Consider the following 15,682-nt stretch of genomic DNA (forward strand, 5'->3'; position numbering starts at 1 on the left):
ACACTGGTGTAAATAAGCCAGAAAGGTTTGTGAGCCTATCTCTGCCTAGGTCAACACTGCTTCATTTCTGTTCCGTCTTCCATACCTTTTGTTTAGCTGCTGCTGCTGCTCATACTGCTCCTGGGAAAGCTGTTCTGGGGAGCTGAACTGACAGAAAACTTGTATTTAGTAGGGTTAATTAAGTGCTAGTTCTGCTCCCTTAACTAGGTTCACTTCACAGTCGCATAAGGAACAGTTCTGGCAGGCTGGGATGGGGGCTGCATGACCAGAGGGGCAGCACAGTTGCATCTGCCCTGATTTATTTTAAAGCTCCACCAGTTAGGTACAATTGTAGCCTTGCTCACTAGATGGTGTGACTTAATATAAAACGAAGCTTGTATCTCTTAAATGGAAATTGTAGGACTGACTTTTCAGGTCTCATCTTTCTTGTTGATACATTGTTTTGCATGCTGTTGGTACTGTATAAATCTGATTTTATTTAGGTTGGTGCCTGCATTGTAAATTCAGAAAACAAGATTGTTGGAATTGGATATAATGGGATGCCTAATGGCTGCAGCGATGATGTACTACCCTGGACAAGAACAGCAGCACACAGGCTAGACACAAAATATCCTTATGGTAAGTCTTCTTGTGGTTGACAGGTTAGGCTTGTGATGTCTGTAAGTTCAGCTGGTAAAATACAGATCAGGTTTTTTTCCACTCACATAATTTTTTTACATGTGCACATATGTGGTACCTCAGGATAAAAATCACAGCTCTGAAAATGAATGAAATAGTCCTTATGAAGGACTGACTTCCTGGTGAAGTGTGTTCGTATATAAATAGCCATTTTGGATTGTGTAGTGAAAACTTGCAAATATAATGCAGCACATTAGCACACAGTTGCAGTGTGCACATGATTGCTGCTTCTGTGTGTTCGTCTCCACATTAATTACGGAGCTTATGTATATGCAAAACAAATAATTGGGTCTAAAATACAGGTATTAAATTTGTAAACCGCAGTTGTTGTGGGAAATTCCAGTGTTCAGGTATTGATGGCATAGGCAATTCATACTATGAACAAGCTGAATTTTGTTTGTCTTGAAGTATATGATTGCATTCTGTCATTCCATGCCATTTTTTGCCTCGTCTGGTGTGCAGTGGATCTACTCTGCTGTGGGTGAGGTGACTTTCATTGTTAATTTCAGCCTCTGGTTTCATTCACATGTAGTAAATGGACAAAAGAAACGACGAGCAAGGATGGTTTCATGGTAATTGTGGCTGGCTGCTGCTTTGGATCCTGTCTTTTTCTTTGCAGCAGGTATAGTTTGGCCTTCCAAAAGGGTCCTCTGAGAATCTTGTGCACCTATCATCGGGGCTTTACAGTTACTCCTCTGGGACAGGTGTGGATTGCAGGAACCAAGGAGATGACTTGCTGGGCTGCCTCAGGCTTTATGCCATGAGTGCTCTCTGCTGGGTGTGGAAATTGAGTTGAGAGGTGCCTTGTGGCCTGCAATATCTGATGTTGGGGAGGAACTTTGTTAGGACTGAAGTGTATGTTCTCTTAAATCCCTCCTCTTCATCTTTCTGCTTCCACACCAGCTCCTGCTGCACCTCTGTGGGGGGAGACTAGTGCAGCAGAAGCCATGGGCACAGGAAAAATGAGTATTAGGAGCGCCTTCATGCTGAGCTGCATCTCAGGCTGTCCTGGGCTCAGGAATGGCTGGGGGAAGAATCACAAAACTGAACAAAAGCCCTGAGAAATTTTCCCTTCTCTCTGCATGTGTATGGGGAAATGAGAACCAGAGTTCAGCTTTTGCAAAGAGATACTGACTCTTTTCCAGTGTACAGTATTTGTCTCTGCTTGTTAATTCTGTTTTTCACTTTTAACTTCTAACAATAGGTCTGATGCAGAGATTAGACTTGCACGAGTTTTGATGTTCCCTGTGTTCACCCAGATCTCACTCTAAAAACTGGCATTACATTTTCTGGTTTCCCATAGTGTTGAAGTGAAAGATGATATGCAGTGGCTCAGCCCCTAATTCATCAGTTTCATACTTGAGTTCTTAAAACCCTGGTACTTTGTCCTTGTTCACTTTACCAATTTATTATGAAACCTCTAACGTTGCCTCTTAAGCTTGAGACAGTTTCATATTCTTTTTCATAAAGGATGTATTCCTGACACTATGGCCAGCTCCTGCTAAATTTTAAGAACGCTCTAAAGCACAGAAGCACTGGTTTTACATGAAATGACAGTACCATAATGGTACATCTGATGTGACTGCTCTTTACTTACAGGGTGAGGAAAAAAATGTTAGCCCATTGATTAAACATAAAGTACAGAAAAGAGAATATTGATTTTGGTTTAATCTTTATGCTGCTGTAAGGTCTCAGTTTTGAACTAACAGTGTGGCTCTCTGGGAGCTGAGCAAGTTCCAGGCACTCAAATCTAAGCTGACCAATTTAAACTGAAAATGCTGTATGAATTTGTGAGGAATCTTTGTATAAGATGACCTGAGATGACAATGGTGATGTTGTTGTTAATTATGACACACAAAGATGTGGAGTAAAGAAAAAATCTCTATTATGTGATGTTTAAAAAATGCACTAACCAATCTAACAGGTTGGGAAATGAGTTTGTTTCTGGGAGTTGGTCTAACTACTGCTCTTCCCCCTCAAGAATCTTAAGTCTTCACCTCATTAAAAAAATCACAACTGTGTAACATAAAGTGTCTGCTGTGATGAATAAACAACCTATTTTGTAATTCACAGATCATTTAAACTCTAGCAGTTTCTTATTAATCTTGATAGCACAGTTGACAGACCAGACAAGTATATGTAAAAAAAAAAAAAAAATCTTCTGCTTAAAAAAATTCTGGTAGATGCAGGAGACACATAGAATTGCTGCTAAAATCTCATTAAACTGTCATGTTTTCTGTTCTGCTTTTGCTAATCGTCACAACATTTGTGTAAATTGAACTTTTTATCTCTGCTTTTTCCTGACTAGCTTGTTCAGAGATGGTAAAATCTTACTGTGTGCTCCATTAGCTTATGGGAATGCTGCACCTTCATCACTGGAGCTGCAGTGTATCTTACTAGGTGAAGCTGATGGATATTGTCCCATCAATTGTGATGGTACCACCACACTGACTTGGAAGGTGTCTTCTAGAACTACTTCATGCATCTGCAGTGCTACAGAAAAGGGCTGGAGTGGATCTGAATGCTGACCTCCTGGTTTTAAGTGCTGTTGTAGGTTAGGCGTAGACATTAGTGACTTCCCATCTCTTTCAGACCACTCTGACTAGCTTTCTCCAGAACAAAGCCTGAGTATTGTTCTGAGAATGGCTCACTCAAAGGCTGCTCTGGAGGGCAGGTGGAAAAAAGGCTGCAAGAAAACTGTCATGCTGTATAGGCCTATAATGCAAAGCCTGCTGAGATGGTATGCTTAACCCTCCTCCCTCCCTCAGGCCATACTGGGGGATGTGCCAAGCATACTCTGTTTCATGCTGTGAAAATACCACTCTGGTGGGCTGCAAAAGTCATCCACTTCTTTATGCACTTTGAACTGAGACACACAAAATAAGTATGTGGTGCAGTGGGACTCCTGAGACGAGGAGCCTTGAGGAAACCCAGGGCCAAGTGCTGTGTAATGCTGGTGGAGCCTGAGTAAGTTGAACACAAGCCAGTCTACACCAGTTGGCCTCAGGGCCAAGGGTCAGTCTGTGTTTAGCAGCATAGACATAGCAGGAGATTGGACCCAGAGGCTATCTTTGCAGAAGTGTGTTAGATGATCCTATAAGAAATTTATTGAGCTCCAGCAGAACAGATGGATGCATTGACCCTACAGCTCTGATCAGCTTCACTGTTTCATAGCCAGAAAACTTCCCATTTCCACCCTAAATTTATTTGTGGTTAGCTCTTACGTTCCTGTGTGTGCCATCATTGTTCTTTTAGCTTTTCTTATTCACTGCTATTAACCCTTTGTCCTTCCCCCTTTCCCCTGTGCACTTACTGATAACAATAACTTTTTGAACTTTTGTCATAAGGCTAAAAAAGTTCTGTCACTCTTTAATTTTACTGTATCTTGAAACTTGTTGGTTTGAAATTCACCAGGGTCTCAGTTATCTGTATCTACTGCAATATACTGTACATATCTAACCTGCACCCTCAAGTGTGGGTTCTGCTCAGTTCAGTGTTAGGGAAAGGGTCGTGCTTGATTAAAAAATAAATGTGCTTACCCATATCTGAATGTAACCTGACCTGCTACTGAAAGAAAGCATCAAAATGTGCTAGGTAGTGCTCACTTAACCTCAGAGGATGCAAATGCTTGCAAGGCATTTGGATATTACAGGAAACACCTGTATTGATACTATGCATTCCTTAAGAGAGTCTTAAAGCAGATTAGAACTGTTTTAGTTGTAGTGTATAGTTGAACAGTTTAGTGGTATAACCTTGTGATGTGAGAAAGCACTGGGTGTTTTGCAGAATGCCATTTTTCACAGCACAAAATTGGGCTTTCGTTGTTATGTTGGAACTGGCTCTTTCCAGGCTGCCACTCAGTGACAGGAGCGGGGATGTTTCTGCGCACATAGGAGAAATGGAAGGCCAGGTTTGAATGCCTACTTTACTAAGATGTTATTAAGCAGCTCTTCTGAAAGAGCTGCTTCTTCTGTTCAATATTGTGTGGAGAAGCTTCTTAATAACTAGACAAAATTCTGTCTTTCTGAGTCAATAGCAAGTGCCCTCTGTTTCTGTTAGATGAATCAAGGATTTGATGATGCTCAGTTTCCTCTCGCTGATCGTTTAAAATACTACATTTTTCTCCTATTAATATGAGCTTCCCACTAATGCTAGTTGCTGTGCTCCTGTTATGCCCTCTGTTTCCACTGTAATCTAAGAACATCCATTTGACAACCAGTCTCTAATTAAGAGAGTTTTAAATTAAAATGACTGGCAAATTTAGAAACCTCTGAGCAATAGAGAAAATATTGAGTAAATGTGCTTACAAATATTTATACAGGTTCAGATATGATAAAATATGTGCTATGGTAAAAAGTGTGCTCTAATTGAACAGTACCTGCTGTGTAAATGAAACAAACTGTTATCAACATTTCCTCGTGTTAGGATTATGAGCTTTTCATCAATTTTTTAGAGAGATGAACACTTTCAGATATTCAGGCAAATGTTACTTTGTAGAAGCTGTTATTTTGACAGCACAAAACTTGATAAGGCACTATGAAGAAGTGTGATGCTCTCTTTCCAATTGGCAGTGCAAAGCTGAGGCTGCAGCTGGAAAGGGGATCTATAGGAGACAGTCTCCACCTACAGCCACTCACTCTGTTGACCTGCAGGGATTTCTGTCCATTTCTGGTCTCATACATCTCTAGAAAGTTTGGAGATTTGGAAACACAGAAACACAAATGCCTCTGTGTTCTGCCAAGAGTAAAACAAACTTGGAGCAGGATGGGAGGAACTGGGAAATGGGCTGGGTTTACTAATGCTTCTCAGCTTTTGAGAGCGGCTTCTCTGGTCTGCCTCCAGCAGATTTTGTGATGATCTTAAATGGGCTGAGTGGTTCCATCTTCACTTCCTAGTTTTCCCTTTTCATGGAAGAAAGTAATGAAAGCCAGGCTCCAGTAAAATCTGGAGGTATTATTCTTGCCTCTCTGCCTTGACCACAGCAACTGCTCTTCCTCCAGTACACAGAGTGAGAAAGAGAGCAGCAGGAATGGCTGAGGGCAGTGTCAGTCCAACATCAGTGTCCTGCTTTCCTCTAATGCAGGGGCCGGCAACTATCCCTATACTTTCACAAAGGTTGAAAAATACCAATGTCATTCTACAAATTCCAGATTCATCAACCACTGTCCCCAGTGGTTGTCATTCCAGACCTTGTTCCTTTAAATAACATTTTGGTTCCTTCCATGATCCTTGCTAAGTCCAGCATCGGAGGTCCAGAGAGTAAAGGATAACTGGTAGGTGGAGCTTGGACAAAGGTGGGATGGACAACTGATGAACACAAAAAGGTGAAAATCTTACAAAGAAGAAGTGGGCCAAATTACAGAACTCCTGTGTCCATTTCTGAGCAGGGTTTATGTTGAAGAACACTGTGCTATTACCATATATTAGTATTTGGAACATGTACTATTGTCAAATTGGTTAAAATGGCAGTATAAAAACTTACATAAATCAAAACTTGCTGCATGATGGTCTATATGCATTGAAATTATTATTTTCAAATATAACACTGTATTTAGTGCATAATTTCTCAAAAATTCTAGTCTGGTTAAGTTAGTAATTCATCACATCGATAAAGTCACTTCCCCCCAGCCCTTCATTTGATTGCTTCTTAAAAGGTGACATGTTACAGTGGTCACTACTCCAAGCTCTTCATCAAGCATATAGGCTTTTAAACAAAAAGAAATACTTCAGCTAGTCTGTGGTTCTCATAAATTCACTAGTCAGAATACTTTTAGTAGGTGGGAAGAGTATTTCTGACTGCAAGCCACTAAAAGCATGTTCCATTAATAGGGTAAGTAGGGGTCTCTTATTTATAGGTTGGCTTAAGGATGAGTACTACCTCATATATGCAACACAAAGCAGTATGCAGTGAGAAAAGATAGAAACCCTAGCAATTAATACCACTAGTCATGAAGCAGTCATTCCTCTGCTGCCTTTCCTCCTCCTCCTCCCCACCCCCGCCCCCCCCCCCCCCCCCGCCTTGTGAATCTAGTAGCAGGTGGTGGGAATAACAGAGCAAACACTAGCTTCTTGTTGCATGGTTATTTCTTCAGCTAATGAAGCCTTTTGAGAATACTTTTCAAGCCGCTTTTCCAGAATGGAAACCGGTGTTACAGACTTAATATTATGTTGGTTATATGTGAATATTATTAAACAAAAACCCCAACCAACAAACAGAACAAAAAACAAACCAAAACCACACCAAACAAACACCCCCCCCCCCCAAATGCTGCGCTCCCCTAAAGGGTATTGTAAAAATAGTTTTACTACTGTTTAAATATATAGTTTCCAGAGTTCTGAATATCGTGCACCTGTGAAAGGTTATTTTAAGTTAGCTTCTTAATGCCTGAGAGAGAACAATATGTAACTGTTAGTAGGAGCTCTTAACAGGTTAGAAAATTTCTAATGCCCCAAATGTGAACTAACTTTAACAAGAGGGATTTTTGGACTCCTGGATTTTTCTCTCACTAATCCTCTGTAAAAAGCTGGGTAGGTCTGTAAGAAAAATAGGAGCGTAATAGACTATCTTATCTATAAATCATTTAACAGTCAATGCCTGTCTGCCACAGAGGGGGGAATATGAGGAAGGAGGGGATAAAGAGTGATAGGACAAAGCCTAAAAATATTTGTATGATGCCTATACCTTCTTACGGACCATCATGCATAACAGGGGTCAGTAGCAGACATCCAGTGAAATGTATAAAGCAAAGACGTGTAATATTCTTCCAAGTTCTAACAAAGCCAAAATGGGTTTGTATTTAATAACCCAGTAGACTGGGAAAAAAAAAAAAATTGGAAGAAAAAAGGTGACTTCTGGAATCAATGCAAACTTCTAGTCCCATATTACTTTCCGCAGTAAACGCAGTAAGAAATATTTTGTTAAGCTACAGTGTGCATGAAAAACCTGCCTCCTTTTGTTTCTGAAACAAAAGCCTGCTGGGTTTGTTGGAGACCCCACTACTTTTTGTCTCGGAATGATTAGTCTCTGTTTCTTCCTTATTGCTGCCTCTGTGTCTTCTTTCCACACTGGAGATTCAAAATTGTTCTTAACTTCAGATTGTGTTAAAATGATCAGGAGGCAAAATTTCTCTTTTCCCTCTAGCTGATTATCTTCTGTAAGTTATTTTTGGCCTAAACTTGCTTTTGCTTGGGAAGAGGTTTGTTGTTGAAAGCTTGTAGAAGTCTGCCAAAAGAGCCTTTGTTTCTCATCAGTGCAGGAAGGAAACTTGTTGCAGTACTAATAATGAAACTTCCTGGGTTAATGGCTGAAGATTTCTGAGTTTTAGTGAAGGAGAAATATTTACTGAAGGAATTAGGGTTTGATTGTGGGTTCTTGTTTTTTTTAGTTCTGTGAGCCTTTGAAAACATTCCCTCATCCTTCTTTCTGGAGGCCTTCCATATTTTAGACTGCTGCCTAGAACACAATATGTTGCTCAAAGAAAGTTAAAAATGATGTTTCTGTCCTGTTGACACAACCTAATTCCAGCTGCAGAAATAATGACACTCTTTTCACACAATCCTCTGTAACCCCAGAAAAAAAATTATTCTCTGCCTACTTATTGTGAAGGCTACATAAGGCGAGTGCAACTCATTAGTATACTTGGAGTTAAATGTATTTCCTGGATTTTCTAAACTTATAGGTTCATATAATTCTATATCTTGTACACTTAGTGGAATATGTTTAAAATACAGTGTGATCCAGTTACAGTTGTAATAGAAACAATAATAGTAATAGAAACCTTAATGTTGTGGTGGTGCTTTTTTGTGCATTTTTTTGGGGTAGTTGGTTAATTTCCTATTTTTTATGTTAATTTCTGGCTTTACTGGTTGTTAGAAGGTATGTGGACAGCATGGTCACGGTGATGCTGGGGACTGCTTGTAGAAGTCAGTGCTAAGCTTGCTATAGCAAGTGTTTGGTCCTTTGTGATTTGTCTACATGGGAAAGCTTGCGTGCTGTAAGTTAGACTGTAAATTTGTAGTGCATTAGCTGTTATATAGCAAACTCCATGTAGACATTTAGCGCATACAGAAAACATTTCCATTCAGCAAGGATTCCTGTGTGTCGAGGGTTCTGCACTCAGTTACTCTTTGCATGGCGGGGTCATTCACACAGAGGTCAGTATATAGTAGCAAGTATACCGTGAACTTGTGCTATGAAACTTTGCCTGGTTTAATTTCTGTATGTACACAAGGGAGAGGAAAACTACTTTGGTTTGGTTTGGGTTTTTTAATCGGTTCTTCAAAACAAGCAGTGTAAAAACTCTTCATGTCTGCATATGCAGGTCTCTAGATGAGCTCAAACCCACACCTCACTTCAGCACCTGTTTATGAAGTAAGTCAAGGCAGTAGGCAGTTTCTTATTAGGTAGGTATATGAATTCCACACCTTGCCTTCATTCCTAGGTGTAAACAGGAAGTTCTCACTGAGATCCTAACTTTTTTTTCAGAGGTTCATGGTGGATGACACAGGAACTCCACTGTTCTCACCTGTGTTGGTAACACATTAGATAATCTACTGATGTGTAAAGTATAAAAACTTAAACCCCAAGGTGCGATCTGTCCAGAAAGAGCTATTGTGTTATGGTGGAATAAGGCAGGGTAGTCTGTTGCTACCTGCTATCTCAAATCCATGGAGAAATAGAGGACTGTTTTCCAGCTCGGGAAGTCTGGCACCTTTTAATGAGCAGTAGACTCACTTTAATATTAAAGCTGGGACGTTTTTATGGTTGAGTGTGTCTTGTGTATTCTTGGGGTGAGAGAATCATGCAGCAGTGCTGAGCCATTCTGAGACCCAGAGGACAGAGCTGCTCAGTTTTACTTCGCGATTCTCCTGCCTTTGAGAGCGCACAGCGCACTCTTATAACCATAAGACTGTTCCTATCTGTGCATGTAAACACATAAATGAGCTGTTTTATACTGGCAATTAGATACTCCAGAGAGTTGTGAAGCTGTGAGATATTGCTTCACTTAGGGTGGTTGCAACTACTTGGCCCACAGCCTAGGGCTTTGTTGCCTGCGATAGGTGTTAGCAAATGGCAATGCTAATGCGCTTAATGATATCATTACTAATCGGCAGCCTGGTCAGAACAATTGACCTTCATTGATCTTGGTATTTCTGCTTTTATTTCTTCCTCTGCCCTTTATGACAAGCTGTGCAAGCTCTTTGCCTTTGAAAGGATGTAAGCAGTTGTATTGTAACACTTTCATTTTAGTTTGACTGATTTGTTTTAATGAATGGTATTATGAATGATTTCTTTCTTATTTTTTTTGTTTTAATAAATCAGTGTGCCATGCCGAATTGAATGCCATCATGAACAAAAACTCAGCTGATGTGAAAGGCTGCAGCATGTATGTTGCCTTATTTCCATGCAATGAATGTGCAAAACTCATCATCCAGGCAGGTAAGGAGTAGTGCCAGCTTGATTTGTCAGGGTTGCAGTGCTGCCTGCTCGTTGGTATCTTATCACAGATGTATTTGATGTTAAATTGCTGCTGTTAGTTCTAAATTAATTGCACTGTCAACCTCATAAAATGCTGCTTGTGGGGTTTTTTTTGCATCTGAATGGTGCCAAATTTTTCCAGTGCTAATTGCATCTTCTGTAATTCTAAGCGTGCTTCTAATTTAGGTTTGTAACTTCTTAGACCAGGAGCTGCCAAAGAACAACACAGGCTTTGCATATAATTACTGTCAATTTTACTGTGCTCTGACACATTGAATAGAGTAGGGCAGAAAGAAATAAACTTCTGCATGACAAAAGGTCTGTTGGGAGTATATACATGAAATTTTAATTTGAATGTGATGCATGGTAGATATTTGAAGATTTTAAAATATCTTTGCTCATAAATGTCATAAGACTTCTATGATCCTACTTTAATTATGTCTTTCATTACAATTCTTATAAATCTGTGCCACTGCAGTGAGTATGCTGGCCTAAATGTGTCTCCTTTTTTTCAGATTAGGCAGTATCTGCAGTAGGCTTCAGTTCCATAAAAATCTCTGTTTAAGGTAGCCTGTATTTTGCTCATAAAGTCTTGCAATCCTGGCATGGATTGCTGTTCTGCAGAGTTTCTCGTACCACAAATGGCCACAGGGATCTAGGAAGAAAGTGGCAAACAGAACACTACTTTATTTTGGTCAGTAAGGTTTGAAATGAAGATAGGTGAAGGGGGAAAGACGACAGTATTCTGTATTTGTGCTACATTTCTCTTATTTATAGAATCAAAATCAAATGGTCTTCCAATCAGATTGTCTGCTTGTTCTGAATATAGTCATTCATCCTTATGGGCTTAGGTCAGCACTTAGTTGCAATGTATGGGTATTCGCATTGTCTGGTAAACACAGTAAGATGTTGATAGGCTTTGAAATGCTTGTGAATTCTCTTGGGTCAGCCTTTACACTTCTCCCTTGCCTAAGTAATTTAGGCATAGATCATTCAACAACTTGAGATGGCATGCATTTCTGTGATTTGAACCTGGGATTGGGAGCTATTTATAAAATAGAGAACAAAAGGAGAAAGGCATCAGTTTATAGCTCTGCATTCAGGAGGGGAATAGGATTAGGAGTTTAAGTTCTTTGTGGGGAATTTTATCTGTATTAGAGAGGTAGATAAGTTTTCAATTACTTTTGCAAAAATGCTTAATTTCTAGTCTGTCTAGTGGTTTTGCCTATGAGGTTTTCATTCTGGTTTCCTGAGTTAAACTCAGGGGAAAGCAGAGAAAAACATTTTCCAACATTTTTGAAAGAACTGTCTTCCAAAATAGCTCTACCTTACATAGCCTTATTCTCAAGTACAATCTATAGTATTTTGGGAAGTAGAGGTCTACCAAAGAGTTCTAGAGCATGTGGATAAATGCTGCCTCTTCTGATTTTGGCACCAGACATTACTCTATTTCTCTTTTATTTTTTTCAGGGTATTTCTAAACTTTTTTTTTTTCTATATGACCTTTTTAGGCATAAAGGAAGTTATTTTTATGTCTGACAAATATCATGACACTGTGGAAATGACAGCTGCACGGCGGATGTTTGATTTAGCAGGTGTTATCTACAGGTAAGAGAACCTTGGATTAACTTTATTTTTATTCTGGAAAGGAAGAAAGCGGTGTGTGAAAGAGACCAACTTTAGGGCAAAAGTTTTTCTTTGCTTCGTGCAGCATTTTATTCTTTGGTACTATCTGTAGATGGCTTGCTCTCCACGCCTGCAAAAGATACTGGATTGACAGACTTGCACCATTCTTTTTGCCTTCGGTATGGTTAAATTTCAGTTTCATAGCATTTGTATGATAAAATAGTCCATTTGGAATACTCATTTAATTCCTGGACTGCAAGTGAAATTGCAAGCGTGATGGTTACACTGTACTCGGGAGAGTCATTGCTGGCCCTGCTTCGAGTAGGAGTTTAGACGAGGTGATTTCCTGAAGTCCCTTACAACCTGAATTATCCTATGATCATACAAGCTGCACTGAAACGACCAGTTGATTTTTATTTTGTTTGTGGATTACTTGATCCTTTTTGGAACTTTAATATCTTTTTGTTGCAGTCAATTTGGGAAGGTGTCCTTCTAGCCGCCCATCATTAATTCTCAGTGCCTACTGGTCAGCTTTTCTTGTAAGCAAAGGGTAAAACTTGGAATATTTGCCTTAAAGTAATGACAGACTGAAAAATGTTGGAAGAGTGGGGGTTTTAAAGACATTGACAGAGCTACCTAAAGACAATCTGTTCAACAGCTAGTTTGATGGCAAAAACATGCTGTGGGTGAGGATAATTATGCAGTGAGGGAGGCTTTGCAACTCTTAAAAGTTCTGCAGTATTAATATAAAGACTTCAAAAAATTTGCAAACATAACAATTCTGACAGATAGAATTTTAGGATGAAAGGTGCCTACTGGGCGAAGAAATGTCCATGAAAAAACACAGCAGTATTTGAAATTCAGTTTTAGTCCTTCAGTGTATTTCCTGCCTACTAAGACTATTTTGACTAAAAAAGCATAAATCATTCTCTTGCAAATCAAATCTTGTAACTTCTCCAGGGTGAGAGTGTTTCTTGCATTTCAGATTGCTATTCTGGACAAAGCATTTAGAATGGTCAGCAGCATGTGCTTTTTTGTGTTGACTGTTATTCATTCTTGTATTGATTGTTAAGGATGTAGGTGGTACTTAATGAATCTCTTGAACTGAACTGCAGAGCTTAATTAGGCACTAAATCGACACTATTTGCATAATCCTTTGTTTACTGGTAGACTGGAAAATATATGCGTGGTCCCCAAATACCTTCTTTGCTAATTGCTGTAGCAGATGCTCTAATGATAATAAAAGGAAACATTTTGTGGCAGTATTAATTTTACAGTTCTAAAGTTACAATTTTTAAATGAGTCCCTCTTAACTAGTTTGGGTTTTCCCCAGTATGATGCATAATGCGATACTTTCCCTTAGCTCAAAAAAATAATTTAACATACTGAGATGAAGTTTGAAAGTGTTCTTTGAAAACTTGGCAGGAAAAAAGTGATCAAAATATTACCAAAATATATTCTAAATTTCTTTAATATATACATATGTATACATATGTGTATATGTAATGCATATACAGTATATTATTATGTTTTTATTGATACATATGTGTACCTATATCTGTAAATATGTATTAAAAATATTTGAAACATAAATCTATATGAACAAAAATCCCAGCCCTGGTAACATGATGCCACCACCTGCAGGTAAGTTGTTAAAAGTCCTTTGACTCCTGGGTAATTTATGAACTCCAATAGCCAAAGAACGTACAGGCTAACACACCCCATGTGCCTTTTTTGTCTTAGTCTTTCTTGTCCAGGTTTCTCTCAGTGTGGTGCACTATAATTGGCTCCCATAGAGATGAAAACTACGTGAATCCAAGGAGAGTTTTTTTTTTTTATTTTTTTTAATTCCTTCAAAGATTTAACTGGAGCTAAAGCAAGCAAAATGTTTTAACTACTCACTAACTAATATCTGTATTTTTCTTTATTTTAGGGAATTCAAGCCAAAGTGTAACAAGATCATCATTGACTTTGATTCAATTAATGGCAGACCAAATCAAAAGCTTCTGTGAATTAAGTCTCATTAAGTCTCTAGAAGAGTGTGATTATCCTTTTCTAAAAAGCTGCTAATGCCTTTCATCTTGAAGTTACTTGCAACTTTTTAATGGCTTCTGTAGCTGAAGTAGACTTCTAAGAAATCCAAGGCATAAAATGTCCCCCTCACTTCATCTTGTCATGTGAAATCTAAATCTCTTTACATTTTTTTTAAGGCCTTTATCAAAACTGCTCAAAAAGTCTAGAGACATGTTGATGAGACAATATAATGTATGTAAAGAAAACTGTTCTGATTCTTGCTGTATGCATCACCACATGCTCTGATAGGCTGTCAGCATTGATTTAGACTCAGCTTAACAGCAGTACTTATTGTAACTGGTAGTACATTGGAATACACTAATATCTGTTGATCTCTCTGTTGGACGTGGGGATCTAAATACTTGATCCTAATAAAGGACAAAAAAATGTTATCCATGCAAATACTAATCTTGCAATTAGCACAACACTAATATTTAAAAAGTGATACAGCTTTAAGAATGTGTGATACTCTGCATGATCGTTGGATAACGATCCAACAAATCCTCATTTTCCTTTTAAGTGCTGTCTAACACTGTCATACATGGGGACGGATGAGAGAGGGAGTTCTGGGAATGGTCCATACTGGACCAAGCTTTGCAGGTGCTTTCAGGTCCTTGTTTTCCCCAAGACTCCAGAATTGAAAGGGGTTCAGGGAGTAAATTATTTGTCTCTGTATGTTTGGGACTCTTACTTGGAGTTTGTTTCCATGTGTAGAAGGAAATCATTTCATTGGTCTAAGATGTTTCTAGATGGTCCCAGCATAGCTCAGTCTTATAATCAACTTGTAAGGTAACTGAATATTTTTTTTGTCCTTTGAGAGAAATTGGAGATAGTCAGCCCATATCCATATCCATGCCAAAAGAGGTAATTATGGTGTTAGCCTGTTTCCCAGTGCTGGCATAGTACCTTCATTTTCATAAATGCTGCCTAAAATAATATCCTTTTTAATTTTGTCTTGAGATCTGGGAATAGATTTGAGTTCCTTTTCTCTAATTTGATTTTTTCAAATTAAATATTCCTAATGGCTTTATTTGGATAACACTGGTGTTTGGGTTTTTTCCGTGTTTTGTTTTTTTTCTGGGGTTTTTTGGGGAGAGGGTGGGCAGGTTGATTTTAAACGTGGTTATACTTCAGTGAGCTTTTATTTTTCTCTAGAAAAGCTTTGTTTCATATTTTGGGACATTATGTAATTTGGCTTCATACCAATATTATTAAAGTCTTATTAAAATCCACTACATTGAAGTAGACTCATTATTATAATATTAAGCCATGTGCTTGGCTCCAGAGTGCTGCTGTTTTTGCAATCATATGCAAAGCATATTTTGTGCATTGTGATATTGCATAAAGTGAAGTGTTATGAACCATTTCGCTACTAAAGGGAGCACTGTAACATATTATAAGATGTGTCCATTTATAAAGTAGTTTCTGACTTTCTCTTTTTTTCTTGCAAGTGTTTTCCACCTCAAAGTCAGTTTGTGGCTTACTGCCAGAAGAAATTTGCACATATGTGGAGGGGGAGGGTGAAACCTGAAAAATTACTTTAATAAATTGTCACTAAAACAGCTTATGCGCATCTTCTTCTTTGGCCTGAGTTAATAAGTAGAAGCATTTTGAGTTCTACAGGTCTGACAATGGGACAGAGGGGACAGAAGAAGCAAAATTTTGGGGTTTGGCAACAACATTGCTGTTTTCTTCATAGATAATTGCTGATATGAGTTCAGACTTAAAAGATAAACCATGCATTGTGGTTCTGGTTACTTTTAAGTACTTTTATGTCAAGCCTTAGATAATGGGAATGTATAATGTGCATAAAAACTCAGGAGTTTT

General features: G+C 38.7%; 1 protein-coding gene across 4 annotated transcripts in view; it reads left to right on the forward strand.

Moving 5' to 3' along the window:
- The window catches only part of DCTD (dCMP deaminase), a 59,048-nt gene extending 43,630 nt beyond the window's left edge, over nucleotides 1–15,418 (forward strand). For all 4 annotated transcript variants that reach the window (XM_030493130.1, XM_030493131.1, XM_030493132.1 and 1 more), the window contains 4 exons: nucleotides 483–618; nucleotides 10,001–10,117; nucleotides 11,668–11,764; nucleotides 13,716–15,418. In XM_030493130.1, the coding sequence (XP_030348990.1) occupies nucleotides 483–618; nucleotides 10,001–10,117; nucleotides 11,668–11,764; nucleotides 13,716–13,794 (429 nt within the window). In that variant the 3' untranslated portion in view covers nucleotides 13,795–15,418. The remainder of the gene's footprint in view (nucleotides 1–482; nucleotides 619–10,000; nucleotides 10,118–11,667; nucleotides 11,765–13,715) is intronic.
- The last annotated feature ends 264 nt before the right edge of the window (nucleotides 15,419–15,682 follow it).

Source organism: Strigops habroptila, chromosome 7, assembly GCF_004027225.2.
Source record: "Strigops habroptila isolate Jane chromosome 7, bStrHab1.2.pri, whole genome shotgun sequence".
In the NCBI taxonomy this organism is placed as follows: Eukaryota; Metazoa; Chordata; class Aves; order Psittaciformes; family Psittacidae; genus Strigops; species Strigops habroptila.